This window comes from Bos mutus, chromosome 5 (genome assembly GCF_027580195.1).
Source record: "Bos mutus isolate GX-2022 chromosome 5, NWIPB_WYAK_1.1, whole genome shotgun sequence".
NCBI lineage: Eukaryota > Metazoa > Chordata > Mammalia > Artiodactyla > Bovidae > Bos > Bos mutus.
Genome location: NC_091621.1, coordinates 107,003,680 through 107,023,828, shown reverse-complemented (window position 1 = coordinate 107,023,828; position 20,149 = coordinate 107,003,680). Strand labels below are relative to the sequence as shown.

Sequence of the window (20,149 nt, the reverse complement as noted above, 5' to 3'; positions counted from 1 at the left end):
CTGGGCCCAAAGTGACCCGACAGACTGAAACAGCGCCCATCAGACTAAAAAAAGGAAGTCAAGTCAGTGTCGCTTTAATTTGTTCTCAAGCACATTATGGAGCATAAAAGCTAGACAAATAAAACTGAAAATGATCTCGCAGTCATAGTGGAACATCAGTTCCAAGAGCCAAGAAGCATAACTTTTTAAAACAGTTTAAAAACCAACGCATCACTGGGGGCAGCACTTCCCAGGCGTGTGTCACTAAAGCCCAGCCAGCCTGTGTTCTGATGTGACGGACTGGTCTTCTCTCTTCCAACCTAACACTTCCCAGGCGTGTGTCACTAAAGCCCAGCCAGCCTGCATTCTGACGTGATGGACTGTGTCTTCTCTCTTCCTACCTCACTGGGAGGCTCGTGAGAATAACACAGATGTGCAGTGTATTGAAAACCTAAATTCCATATACCAAGCTAGCATTCTGTTCTACAAGAGGGATGGAAAATATAGAATGGGGTCAAGGGAAGAGAAATGTAATATTCTTAAAGGGCACTGGTAGAGTGAGTGAGTACAATACAAGAAGATAAAGCAGCAGTATGAGATTTATTTAAGAGATTGGCCAAGAAAGCAACATAACCTTCAACATGTCAATTACATCTCAATTTTAAAAAACAAAAGTAGGCCAACTGTTATGAAACCTGTTACTAAAGGAGACAGCAGAACCTGCAGTCCTGATGGCGCCACCGTGGAACCTCAAGGTCTAAGTTGGGGTCTCCACTGTAAAGAGAAGTGTAGGGTCAAAAAAACCTGTTTTTGTGCCTTTTACCTTTAAGTGAAACATCCCAACTGAGACAATTAAGGCTGCAATTAATATTTTAAAAATAAAAACTACTTTCAATGTTCTCTACCTAATGTGCTACATGTCATTTAAACCATATGAGGGATGGGTTAAAGAAAGAGACTGCTTTCTTACATGCAGTGTATTTGTTTCAATTATAATGTTCCAGATTTTATTTTGGGATCAAAGCTGACAAGTAGAAGACTAAACTGTTCCTTTCCGAAGACAGGATTCCTGACTAGGAGTTCCTCACTCCTGAAGATGGAGGGGCTATGATTTAGGGTGTAATTAGTACTTTCTTAAGTAGGAAAGGGTACTCTCGACCTTCTATGAACTAGGCTTGAATTGAGACAGAGGATCTAGTGATCTGCTGAGAAGGATTTAGCCTGCTGATTTAGGATTCAGGCCATCACTGGATAGGAACACACACCAAAAACTAACAACAAACCAGCCCACCAAATACTGTAAGCTTCAGAGGAAAGCTGGCCATCAACTGGGCAAGATGATGATTAAGAGGTCACGAAAAGCAAAGGAGAAAACGAAAGATATAAGCATTTGAATGCAGAGTTCCAAAGAATAGCAAGAAGAAATAAGAAAGCCTTCTTCAGCGATCAATGCAAAGAAATAGAGGAAAACAATAGAATGGGAAAGACAAGAGATCTCTTCAAGAAAATTAGAGATACCAAGGGAACATTTCATGCAAAGATGGGCTCAATAAAGGATAGAAATGGTATGAACCTAACAGAAGCAGAAGATATTAAGAAGAGATGGCAAGAATACACAGAAGAACTGTACAAAAAAGATTTTCATGACCAAGAAAATCACGATTCACACAGTCAAAGGCTTTGGCATAGTCAATAAAGCAGAAATAGATGTTTTTCTGGAACTCTCTTGCTTTTTCCATGATCCAGTGGATGTTGGCAATTTGATCTCTGGTTCCTCTGCCTTTTCTAAAACCAGCTTGAACATCAGGAAGTTCACGGTTCACATATTGCTGAAGCCTGGCTTGGAGAATTTTGAGCATTAAGAGACAGGAATACCAGACCACCTGACCTGCCTCTTGAGAAATTTGTATGTAGGTCAGGAAGCAACAGTTAGAACTGGACATGGAACAACAGACTGGTTCCAAATAGGAAAAGGAGTTCGTCAAGGCTGTATATTGTCACCCTGCTTATTTAACTTCTATGCAGAGTACATCATGAGAAACGCTGGACTGGAAGAAACACAAGCTGGAATCAAGACTGCCGGGAGAAATATCAATAACCTCAGATATGCAGATGACACCACCCTTATGGCAGAAAGTGAAGAGGAACTAAAAAGCCTCTTGATGAAAGTGAAAGAGGAGAGTGAAAAAGTTGGTTTAAAGCTCAACATTCAGAAAACGAAGATCATGGCATCTGGTCCCATCACTTCATGGGAAATAGATGGGGAAACAGTGGAAACAGTGTCAGACTTTATTTTTTGTGGGCTCCAAAATCACTGCAGATGGTGACTGCAGCCATGAAATTAAAAGATGCTTACTCCTTGGAAGGAAAGTTAGGACCAACCTAGATAGCTTATTCAAAAGCAGAGACATTACTTTGCCAACAAAGGTCTGGCTAGTCAAGGCTATGGTTTTTCCTGTGGTCACGTATGGATGTGAGTGTTGGACTGTGAAGAAGGCTGAGTGCCGAAGAATTGATGCTTTTGAACTGTGGTGTTGGAGAAGACTCTTGAGAGTCCCTTGGACTGCAAGGAGATCCAACCAGTCCATTCTGAAGGAGATCAGCCCTGGGATTTCTTTGAAAGGAATGATGCTAAAGCTGAAACTCCAGTACTTTGGCCACCTCATGCGAAGAGTTGACTCATTGGAAAAGACTCTGATGCTGGGAAGGATTAGGGGCAGGAGGAGAAGGGGACAACAGAGGATGAGATGGCTGGATGGCATCACTGACTCGATGGACGTGAGTCTGGGTGAACTCCGGGAGTTGGTGATGACAGGGAGGCCTGGCGTGCTGCGATTCATGGGGTTGCAAAGAGTTGGACATGACTGAGCAACTGAACTGAACTGAACTGAGCTCTCAGAACCAACTAAAGAATTTTGTACTGACTTGGCCAAAAAATTTGTTACAAGAAAACCCATAAGAACTTTCTGGCAACCCAATACTTTAGGGTCTTAAACGTTATGTCCCTTCAGGACTGTCACAAATGCCACTGTGGGGGAGTTCCCTGGTGTCCCAGTGGTTAGGATTCTGGGCTTTCACTGCCAGGACCCACGTTCAACCCCTGGTCAGGGAACTGAGATCCTGTAAGCCAAGCAGTGTGATCAGAAAAAAAAAAAAAAAAAGCTGCGTGTCTAAGAAGCAAATCTACTTCAAACTTGGGGTTTAGGAATGACACTGATGGTGGAGAGGGGAAAGGGGAGGAAAAATTCCTGCAAGGAAGTAAGGGGATAGGGAAAAGGTCTAAGAGGGGAAGGCGAGATCCTTGTGAGGCAGAATTAGAATGTTCTCATCTAAAATATATGTAAATTTCACACTGATTACATCCTTGACTATAGTTTACGAGTACTTCCTTTTTCTCAGACACTGTTATAAATTCTGGGGATAATGCAGTGATTAAACAGAGGTTTGTGGGGAAGATGTAGTGGGGAGGGAGAGGACAGTATAAAGTGTCCAAGAATACTATGATCTTGGCTGATAAAACACTTACTAAGTATGACTGGAAGTCATCAGTACCTGTGTCAAGTATGTTTTAAATATAAATCAACACAAAAATCTCTCATCTGACTATACATCACAGACTAAACAAACATGTACACATCTGTTTCCTTTCCACACACACAAAAAAAGGAATAAACTTATCAATGCAATAGACAAATTAATGAGGACATGAAGAAAGGGCAGGGAAACAACGCACAGGAGATGTCCAAATTCTAAAAACCAGAACCAGAACAGACAGAACAAGCGTTTCAGCTGACGGAAAGCAAACAGAAAACGCGTGCAGGAGGGGAGCCGCTGAAAGCCAGTTGCCTCGCGGCCTGAGCCTGGGAACTGCAACGCTCAGAAAGTGGGGGTGGGAGACAGGGCTGGAAACCAGAGCATTCACTCCAAGTTTTTATGAGGAGCTAGGTCCCTGGCACCCGACTCCAGGACTCTTGCCTGGAAAATCCCATGGACGGCAGAGCCTGGTCGGCTGCAGTCCATGGGGTCGCTAAGAGTTGGACACGACAGAGCGACTTCCCTTTCACTTTTCACTTTCATGCATTGGAGGAGGAAATGGCAACCCACTCCAGTGTTCTTGCCTGGAGAATCCCAGACGGGGAAGCCTGGTGGGCTGCCATCTATGGGGTCGCCCAGAGTTGGACACGACTGAAGTAACTTAGCAGCAGCAGCAGCAGCAGGTCCCTTACTTACCCCAATTTAACCAGGTAACTGTCCCCTCAGAGAAACAGTCAGAGAAGAAAAAAGTTGTTGAAAATATCAGAAATGAAGATAAATAAAGGTTGATCAGATGAAGAAAGCATGGAGAAATCAGAACAAAAGGAGCTAGAACACAGAACGAGAAAGAAAAGACGAAGCCAGAAGGTTAAGCCAGGAGGTACATTCCTAATTAATAAGAATTTCAGCAGAAGGAGAGAATAGAGAAAACATAAATTATCAAAGAAATAACACCTGACAATCTTCCTGATCTAACAGCTATGAGTTACAGATGGCAAGATCTCATAGCAGCCACCCAGTACATGAAAAGGCCAACAAAGGCCTATCGTTTGAGATTTCAGAACTCTAGGGAAATGAGAAGATCCTCAGACTTTCAGAGGAGAAAGACTCAATGCAAAATTAAGGCCTGAAAATGAGAGCAGTTCCAGTCAACTGTAACACCTCCTCTAGGAACTAGAGAACAGGTCAGGAACCACGACTCTAAGACAGTGAGAGACAACTAGATTCTATACCCAAGCAACCTTCTGTTAAACAAGAAGATGGAAAAAAGACATCCGGATTCACGCAATCTCAACATACTGCCTCCCAGGCATCCTTTTTCTCATGAAAATGCTAAAGCATGATGCACACCATTAAATGTGGCCCAGATCAAGTAAGGTGAAGACATGGGTAAGAAAACAGCATTCAACAGAGGAAAGAAGTAGATGATGACGACGATGAAGAATGCCCCAGAAAAACAGACCTGAAGAACAAAAACCCCCTTGGAAAGTCTGCATCGGAAACGTGTGGTCCAAGAAAATAAAAAGCAAATAAAAACACAAATGAGTAATTCTAGGGAAGTAAAAAGTTTTAAAAGAAAGAAGTTATAACCACAGTATTAATTTCATCAATATTACAGAGACAGATGTTGAAAAATGAAAGAAAAGATCCACAGATAACTCAAACAGCAGTAAAAGCTTATTTTGCTCAGAAACAGAGGAATCTGGCAGAGGACAGGTTTGAGAAGGGGCGTGAAACACTGACGTTTGTTTTAATGAGCCGGAGGAGACTAATATGACCCTGCATAACCTGTGAACACAAATTACTGATGAAAATAAAAGCTAAACAAATATCTAAATTACTTCATTTTCTGTCCATCATTTAGGCCTAGGGGCTTTATTATTATTGATGTACTTACTGTATAAGTTACAGGTATACAACACAGTGACTCAGTTTTTAAAGGTTACACTCCATTCAGAGTTATTACAAAGCACTAGCTGTATTCCCTGTGCTGTCCATTAGTCTTGGGGCTTTACTGTGGAGGCATTACCGTGCAACGTGCAATTTGTAAGAATAAGAAGTACGGCTGAAACAAATGAAGGTGGAAGAAAAAGAACCCAAAGGAAGTAACCGAGAGCCGCGGCGGGGGGATTTCTCGTACTCACCATCTCTCTGGCTATTTCCAGCGCTTCCTGCAGGCCATAGAGCCGGCCACAGACCAGGTAGATTCCATTGGCCCAGAGAATACAACCCTCGTGGACCCAAAATTCATTGCTGTCGAGAGGTAGTTCAGGGATTTGTAACTCCAACTCGGGGCCACCTTCTGAAGTGGTGGGCACGGAGGGCTTTGAGTCCAAAACAGTCTTTTCGCTGCTGCCCTCGGTGGTGGCTTTTTTACAAGGGAGCCCCCTGGACAGGGACCGGGGGCCTCCGGCACAGTCTTCCGAGCGGTGTCGCCGCTTAAACCTGGGGTGCGCGGCCAGGCTCCTCTGCTCCTTCTGCTGCTGCTGCTCTTCCTCCTCCTCAGTGTCCGTCTTGGAGCCGTTCGAAGCGCTTTTGTGCCGGACCTTCACCTTGCTCTGCGTTTCCGCGGCCCTCTTGGGAGGTGGATTCTTGGGGAGAGTGGCTGCATAATCTTGGGGGTAAAAGGGTCCAAAGAGGTCGCCCATGTTCCGGTAACTGGCCCACTTGCCGCACAGACAGCAAACCAGGTGCCCCATCACAGAAGACTCTGTCACCACGGGGCCCTGCAGCACGAAGGACGAGGCTGGGAGAACCTTGCTCTCGGTGCTGCTGGGCGGAGGCGTCAGGGACCGCTGGCCCTTCCGCCCCCTCACCAATTTGGTCTGCTCCTCCTCCTCGGCGTTGATGATTGTACACACGGCTCCAAGTTCACACTTATTTACTACGTGGATATAAGGGAAAAAAGACTTGTTCTTGGCATCGGTTTTATCCAGGGGCTGGGTGGCGTACTTCAGCTTGATCTCCGGTTCTTGGGGTTCTACGATGGGAACGGCCTGTTTGGTTTTCCGCTTCCTGGGCTGCGCCCCAGGCTTCCTTCGCTCCCTCCGCTGCCTCTGCTTTTTTGGCTTTGGCTCTCCATCAGCAGAACCCTCTGGTATCTGAGGGGGTTGAGGGGGTGGCGGCGGGGGCTGCTGTTGTTTCTTCTGCTTATTTACACTACCAATGGGTCTCCCTTTCTTCTTTCCTGAGGGGAAGTAACCCTTCGGGGGGAAGCCCTCCTGTTTGGGGGAAATCGTCACGGCATCGCTCTCTTTCTCTTCAGCCTTGGCGTTTGCCTCGGGAGCCAACGTGCCCACTGGAGGTACATTCTTTGAGTCAGGAAAGATTAAAGGTGCTGTCCCGCCCAGGGACCCGTCTGGTCTCCCTTGGTTACTCCCAGGCTTCTGTGAGGTTGCGGATGCCATGGCACCAGGGGGCTCCTTCCCAGCGGCGACCGTGTCAGGGTGCGTCTCCGTCTTCACCTTGTCGTCCCCACCACCGCGCCACTCCTCCGAAGACCGGGCCAGAGGCTTTTCTCCGCTCAGCTCCTGGCCTGCGGGACAGGCCAGCTCAGCTATCACCTCGCCTTTTCTCTTCTCCAGCTCAGTGTCTGGAACAGCACCGCTCCCACCTTCCGGAGGGCCGCTTTTCAAAGACAGGATGTCGTCAAGAGTAACTGTGTCTCCCCCAGCCTCTGCGCTGTTCGAGGACGCGCTCCTCCTAATGTTTGGGGATGTGATCTTCTGGACGATAGCTTCCAGTTTCAACCCCCGGCCTTTCCTTGGGGGCAGGATTTTGGTCTTAGCAGGACTTGTAAGGGTGACCGCAGGGCAGTTCCTACTATCTGGACTTGGAAGGTCCTTGGAGGACTCCCTCTTAGGGATGGACTTGATCTCCTGACTATGAGAAAGATGGGCATAGGAATTGTACGCTTTGTCAGTGCCTTCTTTTGACGGGTGAAGGAGGCGCCCTTTATCTTCAGTGTTACTGTTCTTCACATCCTGTGACTGTCTCTTACTGGGAATGGGAGAGATAAAAGAACGGACACGCCTCCTCATGATTAAGGGGTTTTGAGAAGAATGATCCTCTTGACCTGGAAGTCTCAGCATAACGTTACTCGGTTTGGATGACTGCGTAGACTCTGCGAGCCCGTGTCCGTCGGTCTCATGGGGTGGTCCGTACCTTTTCTGATTGGACATTCCTGGGGGGCCGCTGCTTTTGGCTGGAGAAGTCTGCCGAGAGAGATCCCAACAAGATTCTTGCTGTAACTTCTGGGAGCCGTGCTTCAGTTCAATGCCTTTGTTAGAAAGACCATCACTAGACATGAGGCAGCGCCCACCGTCCTGACCGCTGGGGTCATGGTACGTCCCCATCGGTGGGCCATACATCATGCCATCTTTGTCATTCTTCAGGGGGCTCCGGACTCGGTCGAGAAACTGCTGCTGACGTGGACTCTTGCGGGGTCCCTCCTGCCTGTGCTGAGCCGCAGCGATCACTCCCTGAGCAGAACTGCCACCCCAGTCCTTATATTCCTCTTGCTGCTGTTGGTACATCTGTCTCTTGTAATGGAGCTGGGAATTCAAACCTGCACTGGGGTCCCCATAAGCATGAGCACGCGTGTTTGTGTGATAAGCAGAGGCCAGGCTTTCCGAATTGGGAGAAAAGGGAGCGTGCAAAGAACTCCTGTTGGCCCTCTCGGAGAAGGTCATGTGTGGGCTCATGTGATGAGGGTCGCCCCCTGGGCCTCTGCTCCTCCCAGGGGACATCTTCAACTTTTCTGAAAAGTCATGATACTGAGAAGGGGACCGACCCCTCATGCCCTCCCGACTGCCAACTCTGCCGGGGACTCGCCGCATTGGTGTGGGTCTGCTGTCCTGCGGGCCGTAGTCTGAGATGGAATCATGGGTCGCCGCTCCGGGGCTGGCATTGCCTCGGTAAGACTCGTGCTTGATGCTAGCAGGGTGGCAGTGGTCTCCCGATTTCTTGTTGTTGAAACTAGCTTGGGACTTGGACTGTTCAAAGTCTTCCTCTTTTATCTGCCCACTCTGGGATTTCAGCTTTGTTTCCATGGACACCAGCCCACCTGGAAGAATGACTGACTGACTTAAACTGGGATTGAGACGCTCATTCCTCCCAAGTCTGGTGTCGGCGCCCATGTGTCCTAGCGAGTGAGCCCCCGGGTCTCTGACAATCTGTCTTAGTGGAGAAATGTCACAGATGACTGATCTTCTCTCAGAGAGGGAACCCCCGGGCTCATGGGCTGATGATGGAGGCTCTATTTCAAACTTTCTGGGAATTGGGTAGTCGGCCAAATTGATCTGTTTCATCTCAGGAGCTGTGCCACTTGACTTTCTTTCCCAGGGGCCCCAGTGGGGGTTTTCTAACAGGGACCCAATGCTTTTGTTCAGAAGGCCCCTGCTAGCTAACTCATTGGTCTGACTCACTAAGACATTAGGCCTTGTGGCTCCTTCGAGGCTGCCAGCCATGGCCTGGTGCTCCTGAGAACTCCGGGAGTACCTCCTGTCAGGGTGGTGGTGGTAACCCTGAAGCACCTCCTGCAGGAGGCTGGGGAACTTCTCATTTCTACCCTTTCGCTCCCCGTGGCTGGTGAAGTCCCCTTTATCTTGTCCTGTAGGATACTGAGCAAAGCTGCTAATGTTTCTCGGCACAGCTGACCCAAAACTGTCTTTGTAACTATAGCGCAGGCTTCCAGGAGATTTGCTGGGCTCAGTCCTGCCTGTGAAACCAGAGCCCCCTGCAGGGTGCCCAGTCTGGCCATTCCCTTCCCCATTGTGGTTGGAGTTACTGTCTCCACTCTTGTTTCCTTTACTGCCTCCTCCCGGAGGCTCTGGCTGTGGAAGTGACGCGTGGCTGGCTTCCTTTGCCCCCCCGGTGCTGGGTGGCCTCTGTGTGGCTGCAGGATCCTCTTCCTGGGAGCCTTTGTCCTGCCCACCAGGCTTTTCCACCCGGCCTGCCATAGCTTCCCGGGAGACAATCACCCCGACTGTCTTCTCGTTGACTTTTGGGTTGCCCTCAGATGACAGTGGTGTGTCCTTGGCACCCGGCGAGGCGGTCTCTTCTCGGACTGCAGGACTAGTGCTGAGTCGGGGGGCTTCGTTCTGAGCACCCTGTGCTGGTGAGGAGCCTGCCTTTTCCGAGGCCCCGCCCTTGTAGGTGGTGTCCGAGCTTGTGCTCTGGCCACTCAGCTGCCTCACCCTCTCGCCTTGATCCTCAGAACTGCTGGAGCAGCCTCCATCCAGCGACTCTGCCATCGGGGACTTCAGTTGTTCTTCAGCCTGTGAAGAGCCTTCCGAGTTTGGGCAGCTGTCTGTTTTCTTGGATGACGAGGAAGGCCTCTTGGAGGTCTTCTTCTGAGGGGTCAGGGCGTCGGAAAGTAGCATGTGCTGAACCGTATTAGGAAGGTTGGCCACCTGCGTACTCAGGGCACTCAAACTACTCAAGCCGGGATCGGTCAGCCGCTTTTCAGGCACCCCTTCCAGCCCGAACCCTTTGAAGCCCGCAGTGTGAGAGTTGGGACTGGGCATCATCGACGGGGTTGGGCTGAGCTGAGGCATTAACTGCAGGATTCTGTTTCTGGAGCCCATTGGCACATTGCCTTGCCCACACTGGAGGTTCTCCCCGCTCTGTGTGAGAGGAGACGGGGTAGAGCTACAGCTTGGAGACTGAACCACGGAGGCAGCTGGGGAAGGGTTAGAGATGGGGCTGAAGTTCTGGTGAAACTGCATGGGGGACCTCACGGGAACCTCGGGCTGGCTGTACTGCCCGACCTGGCTTTGCAGGGGCAGCTTGGTGGCAGCGTTGGAATACTGCATCACGTGCTGAGGGGGGTGCTGCTGCTGCTGCTGCTGCTGTTGTTGCTGCTGCTGCTGCTGCTGCCCCTGCTGGGTCCCTGGTGGAATCTTGGCCTGTTCGAAATTCTTCATAGATTGAGGCTGATAGCTGTAATTGGATTGTGTTCCATAAGCCTGTGCGTTGGAGCCCACGTTATGCCCTTCGTACTGTGATCCGGCGTTCACACTGTAACTGCCGTCATAGCTCTGCCCAGACTGGCTGAAACGCTGCGGTGATGGGAAGGAGGAGGAGGCGGCGGTGGCAGAAGACTGGTAGTGCTGGCCGAACTGCCCCACTCTCAGCTGGTAGCCGGCGGCCGAGGCCGGCAGAGTTGAGGGCCGCTGCATGGGCTGCAGGTGCGAGGCGCCGGACGCCGGCTGGCTGGCGGCCTGCGGCAGGGGCTGATGGGACTGGTAGAGCTGCTGCCGCAGCTGCTGCACTTGCTGCTGCTGCTGCTGCTGCTGGCTGGAAGGCTGCTGCTGGTACTGAGCGCTCCCCGGAGAGAACGGCCCCGTGTAATCCTGCGAGTAATGAGACACACCGCCAAGGGCAGAGTGCTGTGCTTGAAACTGGCCCACGTGACCCTCACTGCCATACTGATTGCCAAAGCTGCTCCCCTGGGGGGGTCCGTAGCTCTGCACCGGCCCGGAAGGCCTTCGCGGAGGAGGCTGCGGGGTTCCTGTGGCCACGGGGTCCTTGTTGCCTGCCATGTAGTAAAAGTCTCCAGCCTCCTTCCTGAAGCCCTGGTAGCCCTGATGGCCGGAGGTCTCGCTGGCCATCGCGGCCGCCGCCGCCGCCGCTGCTCGTCGTCCACCACCGCCGCCGCCGCCGCTGCCGCTGCTGCCACCACCAGCACCCCCAAAATTCTGGAACATCTGGGCCTGGCGAGGGCTGAACTCCTCTATCCGGGATGAGCCGTGCACCTCCTGGGGGTAGCTCTGCTGGTTCCCGTGGTAACTGCTTTGCTCCCGGAAGGACTGCATACTGCTCAGCAGCGCAGCAGCAGGCCAGCAGCCCTCCTGGAACCAGAAGGAGAAAAGAGAAGCATTAGACACACATCTCCCCAGGACAAACAAAGCCAAGTTTAGAGACGGAGAGGACACGGAAATTCAGATGCCCAGGTGAAGTTAATTATATCTCCTTTATTTCTTATCTGGGCTTCCCTTATGGCCTGAGACTGAACCACGGAGGCAGCTGGGGAAGGGTTAGAGATGCAGCTGGTAAAGAATCTGCCTGCAATGTGGGAGACCTGGGTTCGATCCCTGGGTTGGGAAGATCCCCTGGAGAAGGGAAAGGCTACCCACTCCAGTATTCTGGCCTGGAGAATTCCATGGACCGTATAGTTCATGGGGTTGCAAAGAGTCTGACACGACTGAGCGACTTTCACTTTCCTATTTCTTATCCTATCCGTTTCTAAAGACGCAAATACACAGAGAAATGGCCATAAGTGCGAGGCCAAAGTCTGTGGTAGTAGGAAAAGAAAACACTCTGGGTAAACACAAACTACAGTACACTTCACTACAGTAAAGACTTCACTCTTAAACAAAGGAGCCCCATTCAACTGGGTTAAAATATGGGGCTATATTATTATTGTCAATAAAATATCCAGCTATTTTAGAATATGTCTTCCAGTTATGGTGGGGGAGAGGTGAGAAAAAAACACATTCATTTAGTTTGTTCCATATATTATTAGACTGATCACTGAACATCACGTGAGAGCCTCACATAATGACGAGGCAGTCACTCCCCTGGCCTATACCCTCCCCAACTTAAAACAGAAGTCAGCTTCGTACATCCTAATGCATGATCTTGAAGGTTTACTGTAACTACCAACAACCTGTGATGCTGGGTGACCCCAGGACACTCAACTCTTATCACCGCATGGGTGCCTTACTGCTTCAGCCAGACATAAAATCTTAGGGGGTTAACCTCTTCTTGACACTTAAATATGTCCAAGACCCGCCCCCCCACCCCACCCCGTGCCCCCATCCTCAATTCCCATGCAAATGGACTAAGCAGCATCAGCCAAAGTTTCAGTGATGATTCTTCTAGATTTTTCCGGAGGTGTGCAAGAAGTTTTAGCATCTCTGACCTCCATGTGGTTTCTGACTCGCCAATATAGTGTTCACAAAGTTACTACGGCCATTCCTATGAAGGAGGGGATTCAAATAAGTCACACAGGAGGGCAGCAAAAAGATACAGAGGAAAATTAGACTCCACCGAGCTTAGGACCTAGACTCTTCCCAAAGTCATCTGACTCGGTCAACACTGCCTTGCCTTAGTCAATGTAATTCTCATGTAATGTAATAGTCCTCTTACACAATTAATCAAGAGCTCATTTTATTTTGCTTTTCACCTGGGCCTGTCTCCTTCTCAGAGTCAGAGATGAAGAAGACAAGGCCAAACTGCTCCAAAGGATTTTAAAATCAATTATTCAAAACAGAAATTACAAAACACACATGGGTAGGTTAAGACAAAGTTTTCCTACCTTTTAAATTCTCTCTCAGGGGAGCTGAAAAAGGAGTTGCCAGCAGGAAAGGCCGTGGTGCTTTTTAAAGGTTAAGTAGATTCCTCATGTCCAAGCCCTGCGGTAGCTCCCCATTGCATCCAAGTGGAGCTGGCCTGGGAGGGCCGCCGCCACCTCATAACCTCTCTGACCTCCTCCTCTGCCACTCTCTGCTCTAGTTCTGTTGTCGTCTCCTTGCTTCTGGGACAGGCCACCAGCCTTTCCACATGGAAACTTATTAGCTCTTCCTCCAGGCACCGGCTGGCCCCTTTACTTCCTCCCCAGCCTCTGGACAAACGTTCCCTAACTGGTTCGGCCTTCCCCTGGCCAGCCTATTAAAGAACAGCTCCCTCCACACGCTCACCTGGGCCTTCCTAATTCCCATGCTAGTTTCTTAGCATGTTCATTCCCAACAAGCACAGACACACAGCCCCCACCCCAACAGAACGCAAACTTCCAAGGGCAGAGACGTGGCGCCTTGCTGTGGTCCTCCTGTCATGAAAACAGTAAAGAGCACATGGCAGGCGTTCTGTAAGCCTTAGAGAACCAGGCTACAGCTTCCGTACAGTGGCGGCAGAGTGCCACTGATTATGAGAGGAGGGCAGGAAGGGAAGGTAGAATATGATGGATCTGAAAGCTAGATGACGCTTAAGACTCTGCCTGTAAAATTCTCCAGTTCCAGGGGGAAAAAACCCAACTCAAGTCCACATGAGGGCTGTGAGGAGACTGCAGAAAGCAAACAGGGATCAGAGCTGAAGACGGTCAGGTAACTCCAAACTCTGAAAAGCTTGAGCCACTTCTTCCTGAAATATCTTAAGTCTAAACAGCTAGACAAGAGTCTACTACTTGGACATTAAGTTTGATGATATGATCACATGACCCAAAGTCACCCTTAAACGTTCAAGTACAAATAATCTCAGCATCTAAAGGAAACTGCTTCTCAACCTCCTAGACTGCTATTCTCTGTGTTGCAGGATCTGCTGGGCACCAGGTAACTCCTACTGGAGAGTCTGCTGCAGTGCCTGACACTGTACCAGCACTTTACAAGCACCAACTCATCGAATCCTCACAAAACCAGTATCCTCATCTTCCAGGAGAGGAAACTGAAGCCCAGAGTTCACAAGTCTGGCCGAGCAGTCTGCCCTTCAGGCCACGTTCTCAGCACCTCAAACCAGAGGATGGAAGACGTGGTCAGTGACAACTGTACTGGTCCAGTCACAGGTCGGCCTGGAAAGGGGGGCCTCCACCTTCTCTGTTTCCCTCTCATAGGAAATAAGCCACCTGGGTAGAAGTTAAGATAATCAGGACCGCTTCTGTCCACACAGGTTATCTTTCCTGTTTGTGGTGTTCTTCTACCCTGGCTCTCAGAGCCAAAGGCCTTCTCTACATAATAAAAGGCAGCTGAAAGGCTGTGGGCAGAGGAGCTGGCCAGCTACAGTCCATGGGGTCACAAAAGAGACAACGTCTGTCTGAGTATGCATGGCTTAAACAGAACAAAGAGACTAAATCTGGCAGTTTAATGGAAAGCTTCCTTGAGAGATAATCTCTCCATAAATAAACACCTTACAGGTAGTTTAATTAATCATTCTGCAAATAAAATCAGGCTTCTGAAAACTGAATATATAAACAATGTTGCCACTTGCTCCAAATTTTTCCTAAATAAGCACTGCTAGGAAGCAAAGAACCCTTAGCATCAGCACTCCCCACCCCTGGCTGCCAGGCTCCTTGGAAAATCCCATCTTCAGAGAGGGAGACAGGTGTGGGTGCGGTTCCTTCAGAGGTCTGCTCTTGGCCTTACTTGGAGGTCTCCTGTCCTGTATAACGATGTCATCCTCCCTACTATTATAATTGTGGTTTTTGGACTAGATGAGGGTGAAAAAAATCACTCCCCAGTGTACTAGCAATTGAAAATGTAAACCCAGAATATTTTAGTTTCAGCATTAGCATACAAATAAGCTACTAATTGCCAGTGATAAATGCAGAGACGCAAGAGATATGGGTTCAACCCCTGGGTCGGGAAGATCCCCTGGAGAAGGAAATGGCAACCCACTCCAGTACTCTTGCCTGGAGAATCCCATGGACAGAGGAGCCTGGCGGGCTACAGTCCATGGCATTGCAAAGAGTTGGACACAACTGAAGTGACTTAGCAGGCAGTGGGCAGGCAGGCAAGCTGCTAACACATTGATCCAATACTGTCCCACCATTTAAAAGAAGCAAAGCTGTCAGTGTAATCAGTTTTACGGCATCGTGATTAACAGTGATAAACATCTGAATCTCGTTTGAATGAGTATACATGTGGTAAAGAAAATGAGATACTTTAAAAGGAAGCAAGCCACACAACTGAAAAGTTTACTAACGCTACCTCCCCCCCCAATTCTCCCCTTTCCTGGTTTTCTCCCATTTTCCTAACCTCCTAAATGGTTTCAGGAGGGCTATGGAGGCGCACTGGTGAGGTCCCGAATTAAGCCTTTTTTGTTTCAGGGGCCATGACCCAGAGTCCACGTGAGACCTCAGGACAAGCACTGCTTCCCGCCTGTGCCCACACTCCCCACCCTGCGCCTGCGCCAGCGACCTTGCTATCTAGTAGAAAACCGACACTAATCTCTGTCTTCCTTCCTGTGTCCAACACTGTCCCACTCCCCAAACCATTCTCTTCTCCACAGTTTTCCAAACTCTCTTCAGATAGTTTCCTTGAGGGATCTTTTCAAGTACCTGCTTCCTCTTTTATTTCGGGTTAACCCTTGATTTTCTGCTCATATCATTCCTTGCCTTGAAAAAAATGTTTTAACCCCAAGATGTTAACAACACATAAGGCTCTTGTCTGGTGGATTATTCTGCTTTCTCTCCAACCTTACTCCTCACCCACCTCCATCCTACTCTCTGTTCTGGGAGGGTCACCCACAGGGACTCAGGAGGCTCGACCACCCCTCTGGCTTCTGGTCCAGTTGTCTGGGAAGAGGCAGGAAGAGGTGAGAGGAGGAATTTACCGTCCTGGTGCCCCCACTACAGTGGCTGAGATGCCTCCTCTCCAGCCTCCAGAACAGCTTCCTCTTCCTGCCTTCCAGGTGCAGGGGTAGCAACCCTACTGCTGCCAGCCCAGGAGACGCCGCTTTCTCCACTGGTGTCCCCAGTCCCTGCTCACCCTTGGTAAACAGTCCCAGTCTGCACTGTGGACAACTCAGCAGCACTGTGAACACCCTCTTTCTAAGCTCTCTGCAGATCAGAAGCTGGAAGCTACCTTTCCAGAACCCTTTTCCAGCATAATCCAGACTGGAGTTTACAAAGAGAAGCACAAGAAAGATTTGAAAGGCAGAAGAAAACGCAAGGTTTTACACTCCCAGAGGTGGCTGCAGTAGACACGGATTCACGGCAGCTTCCCCATGAGCTCCTGAGACCCACTCACTGGGGGGCTTCAGTTTGAATGGCCAGGAGAGGCTTCCCTGACCGTCCCAGTCGTGGTTCTCCCAACAGCCGGGCAGATCCTAGTTCCTCTATCACAACTCTTCATATCTGGAACAGAAGCTTCCGGATGCCTGAGGGAAACAAACGCTCCTGAAATTATTCAGTTTCTGTGTGCCATCTGTTTCCTACCAGGACTCCGACTAGTACTGCTCCTCTCTCAATCCTAGGATTTCAGAGTAACATTTTTATTTGGGGAGTGAGAGACTTCTATTTCATGCAGTATACCACAAGGTCTAAAAGTTCTCCCATAACAAAACACCTAGAAACGTCAGACACAATGCACAGCCAAGCTGTAAGGAAGAAAGAAATGCCCAGGATTCTAAACTCGTTGGAACCCTGACCACAAGGGATGGGTTGGGTCAGGTCTACAGGCCTTATTAATTGCCATGAACATGGTAATGCTTTTAATGATCACACAGAGACAGCAGACAAGGCCTCCAGCCCTCTTTTGGTGGTGGTGCTGGTGAAACAGAACAGTCCCTTTTGCACATACAGACTCGAGACAGTGCCACTTGTGGCTGGATTAATCTCTATAAAGATGACAAGATACATTTTTAGGCAGTCACCAACTCATTCTCAATGACAAAAATGTTCTTTCCTCAACTGACCCAACTTCCTATTCCCAAGGAGAACCACGAACATCTCTTAGATACTCTAAGGAAGATGCCCTAGAGTGACCCCAAACTCATTTTTTGCTTGAACTCTCTGTCATTAAGGTGTTATCTAATCCTGCAACTTCTCGGCCACCTGTGTTTGCCCTTTACCTCTCCAGCCTTGTCACTGCCGTTTTTGTCTTTCTTGGACTAGAATAACATCTCTCTTCCCCAGGACCAATCTCTTGGAACAGCTTTTCTTCACCAGCTGTTTGGGTAGCACTGTCTCTCCACATGCCTGTGGCCCTCCGGCATCTTCTCCTCCCAGTTTCTGCTCCTCTCTGCCCTTTCAAACAGACCTGCTCAGATCCCTCTGTGCCGTCGCCCTGCCCTCAACTTGAGGCCATCTCTGAAACATCCCTAGGTCCATAGTTCCTTCCTGCTAAGTCAGGTCACATGGTTCCCAGAAAGAGTGCTGGAAATGTGACCTTTTCCACAAGTCTTCCTTAAAGCAGATCATCTGTTGGCTTTTCTCTGTTAATAAAACAAACAGTGATATGCATTTGCCTTTGTGCTTAGTCGCTCAGTCGTGTCCGACTCTGTGCGACCCTATGGACTGTAGCCCACCGGGCTTCTCTGTCTGTGGCGATTTTCCAGGCAAGAATGTTGCCTGGAGTGGGCTGCCATGCCCCCTCCAGGGATCTTCCCAACCCAGGGATCAAACCCAGGTCTCCTGCATCACAGGCAGATTCTGTACCATTTGAGCCAGCAGGGAAGCCCTTTCACCATTTGGGAAGGATTTGCCTTTAACCACTATCTAAGGTATATGCTATTGATGATAATATCTACCATTTATTCTGTGTGTGAGGTGCTGGTAGTTTTACATGTATTTCAACTTATGGAAAAAAAATATATATAAATTATGTTATTTGCCAAAAGTCACTCTTCTAGGGTAAACTGAAGCTGATAACCTATAGCTCAGGTTCTTTTGGTTCCAAAACCCACTTTCCCTTCTCTCACTGTACCATAAACCGAGCAGGGAGAACTTGTTCTAGGTTTTATAAGTTTCTAATACTTTGGGACTTCCCTGGCGGTCCAGTGGTTAAAACTCCGCACTTCCACTGCAGAAGGTATGTGTCTGCTCCCTGGTCAAGGAACTTAAGACTCCTCACGCCATACAGCATGGCCAAAAACAAAAATCCTAACAGACAATAACTATAGCGATTGCCTATTTTCTTCATGTCTAACACAAGTCACACACTGCACGAGGCACTTTATATAAATATTAATGTATTTAATCCTCACCATGCTCTAAACAAGTATTAGTGCTCCTTTTTGTAAAGTGAGGCTCAGAGAAGTTAGAACAAGCAAAACATTCATAGTAAACGTCCAGGTGGGATATGGAATCCCCACCCCAACGCAGTCTGTACTTCTGGCAGAAGCCTTCCGAGAAACAGCAGCAAGACTGGCACAGATTGGGAGGCATTTGATAAAGGAATCTGACATTTCCTAGGATTGAGTTTACTGTCTGTACCTGGATAGTTCTATGCTATTTGCTCTATGTATGTGCAAACATGGGATCTTAAGTAGATCAGGCAAAAAGATTTGCTTGAAGATTTGACTTGGTATTTCAAATTCTATGTTCTATTTGCCGATGAACAGAGCTTAGATCTTTCTCAGTGGCTTACAGGTGTCTCAGGACAATCAGGCCTTAAGAATAAGATAATGTGCTGATGGTGCTGGCTTGTCCCCTGGTTTGGGAGCCTAGAAAACAGCTTAAGGAACCAACTCAATCAAAATGTGCAAGTCAACAGTCTAGAGGAAAAAACACTCACTAGAATGTCACAGGAGGTTCGTGACATTGTACAGGAGACAGGGATCAAGACCATCCCCATGGAAAAGAAATGCATAAAAGCAAAATGGCTGTCTGGGGAGGCCTTACAAATAGCTGTGAAAAGAAGAGAAGTGAAAAGCAAAGGACAAAAGGAAAGATATAAGCATCTGAATGCAGAGTTCCAAAGAATAGCAAGAAGAGATAAGAAAGCCTTCCTCAGCAATCAATGCAAAGAAACAGACGAAAACAACAGAATGGAAAAGACTAGAGATCTCTTCAAGAAAATTAGAGATACCAAGGGAACATTTCATGCAAAGATGAGCTCGATAAAGGACAGAAATGGTATGGACCTAACAGAAGCAGAACATATCAAGAAGAGGTGGCAAGAATACACAGAAGGACTGTACAAAAAAGATCTTCACGACCAAGATAATCACGATTGTGATCACTCACCTAGAGCCAGACATCCTGGAATGTGAAGTCAAGTGGGCCTTAGAAAGCATCACTATGAACAAAGCTAGTGGAGATGAAGGAATTTCAGTTGAGCTATTTCAAATCCTGAAAGATGATGCTGTGAAAGTGCTGTACTCAATATGCAAGCAAATTTGGAAAACTCACCAGTGGCCATAGGCCTGGAAGAGGTCAGTTTTCATTCCGATCCCAAAGAAAGGCAACGCCAAAGAATGTTCAAACTACTGCACAACTGCACTCATCTCACACGCTAGTAAAGTAATGCTCAAAATTCTCCAAGCCAGGCTTCAGCAATATGTGAATCGTGAACTTCCAGAGGTTCAAGCTGGTTTTCGAAAAGGCAGAGGAACCAGAGATCAAATTGCCAACATCCACTGGATCACGGAAAAAGCAAGAGAGTTTCAGAAAAACATTTATTTCAGCTTTAATGACTATGCCAAAGCCTTTGACTGTGTAGATCACAATAAACTGTGGAAAATTCTGAAAGAGATGGGAATACCAGACCACCTGATTTGCCTCTTGAGAAACCTATATGCAGGTCAGGAAGCAACAGTTAGAACTGGACATGGAACAACAGACTGGTTCCAAATAGGAAAAGGAGTTCGTCAAGGCTGTATATTGTCACCCTGCTCATTTAACTTATATGCAGAGTACATCATGAGAAACATGAAGAAACACAAGCTGGAATCAAGACTGCCGGGAGAAATATCAATAACCTCAGATATGCAGATGACACCACCCTTATGGCAGAAAGTGAAGAGGAACTAAAAAGCCTCTTGATGAAAATGAAAGTGGAGAGTGAAAAAGTTGGCTTAAAGCTCACATTCAGAAAACGAAGATCATGGCATCCCATCCCATCACTTCATGGGAAATAGATGGGGAAACAGTGGAAACAATGTCAGACTTTATTTTTTTGGGCTCCAAAATCACTGCAGA

At 48.3% G+C, this 20,149-nt stretch overlaps 1 protein-coding gene across 3 annotated transcripts in view; it reads right to left on the bottom strand.

The window, feature by feature from the left end:
* The window catches only part of TCF20 (transcription factor 20), a 94,078-nt gene that overhangs the window by 38,640 nt on the left and 35,289 nt on the right, over nt 1-20,149 (bottom strand). For all 3 annotated transcript variants that reach the window (XM_070371488.1, XM_070371489.1, XM_070371490.1), the window contains exon 2: nt 5,658-11,366. In XM_070371488.1, coding sequence (XP_070227589.1) covers nt 5,658-11,330 — 5,673 coding nt within the window. In that variant the 5' untranslated portion in view covers nt 11,331-11,366. The remainder of the gene's footprint in view (nt 1-5,657; nt 11,367-20,149) is intronic.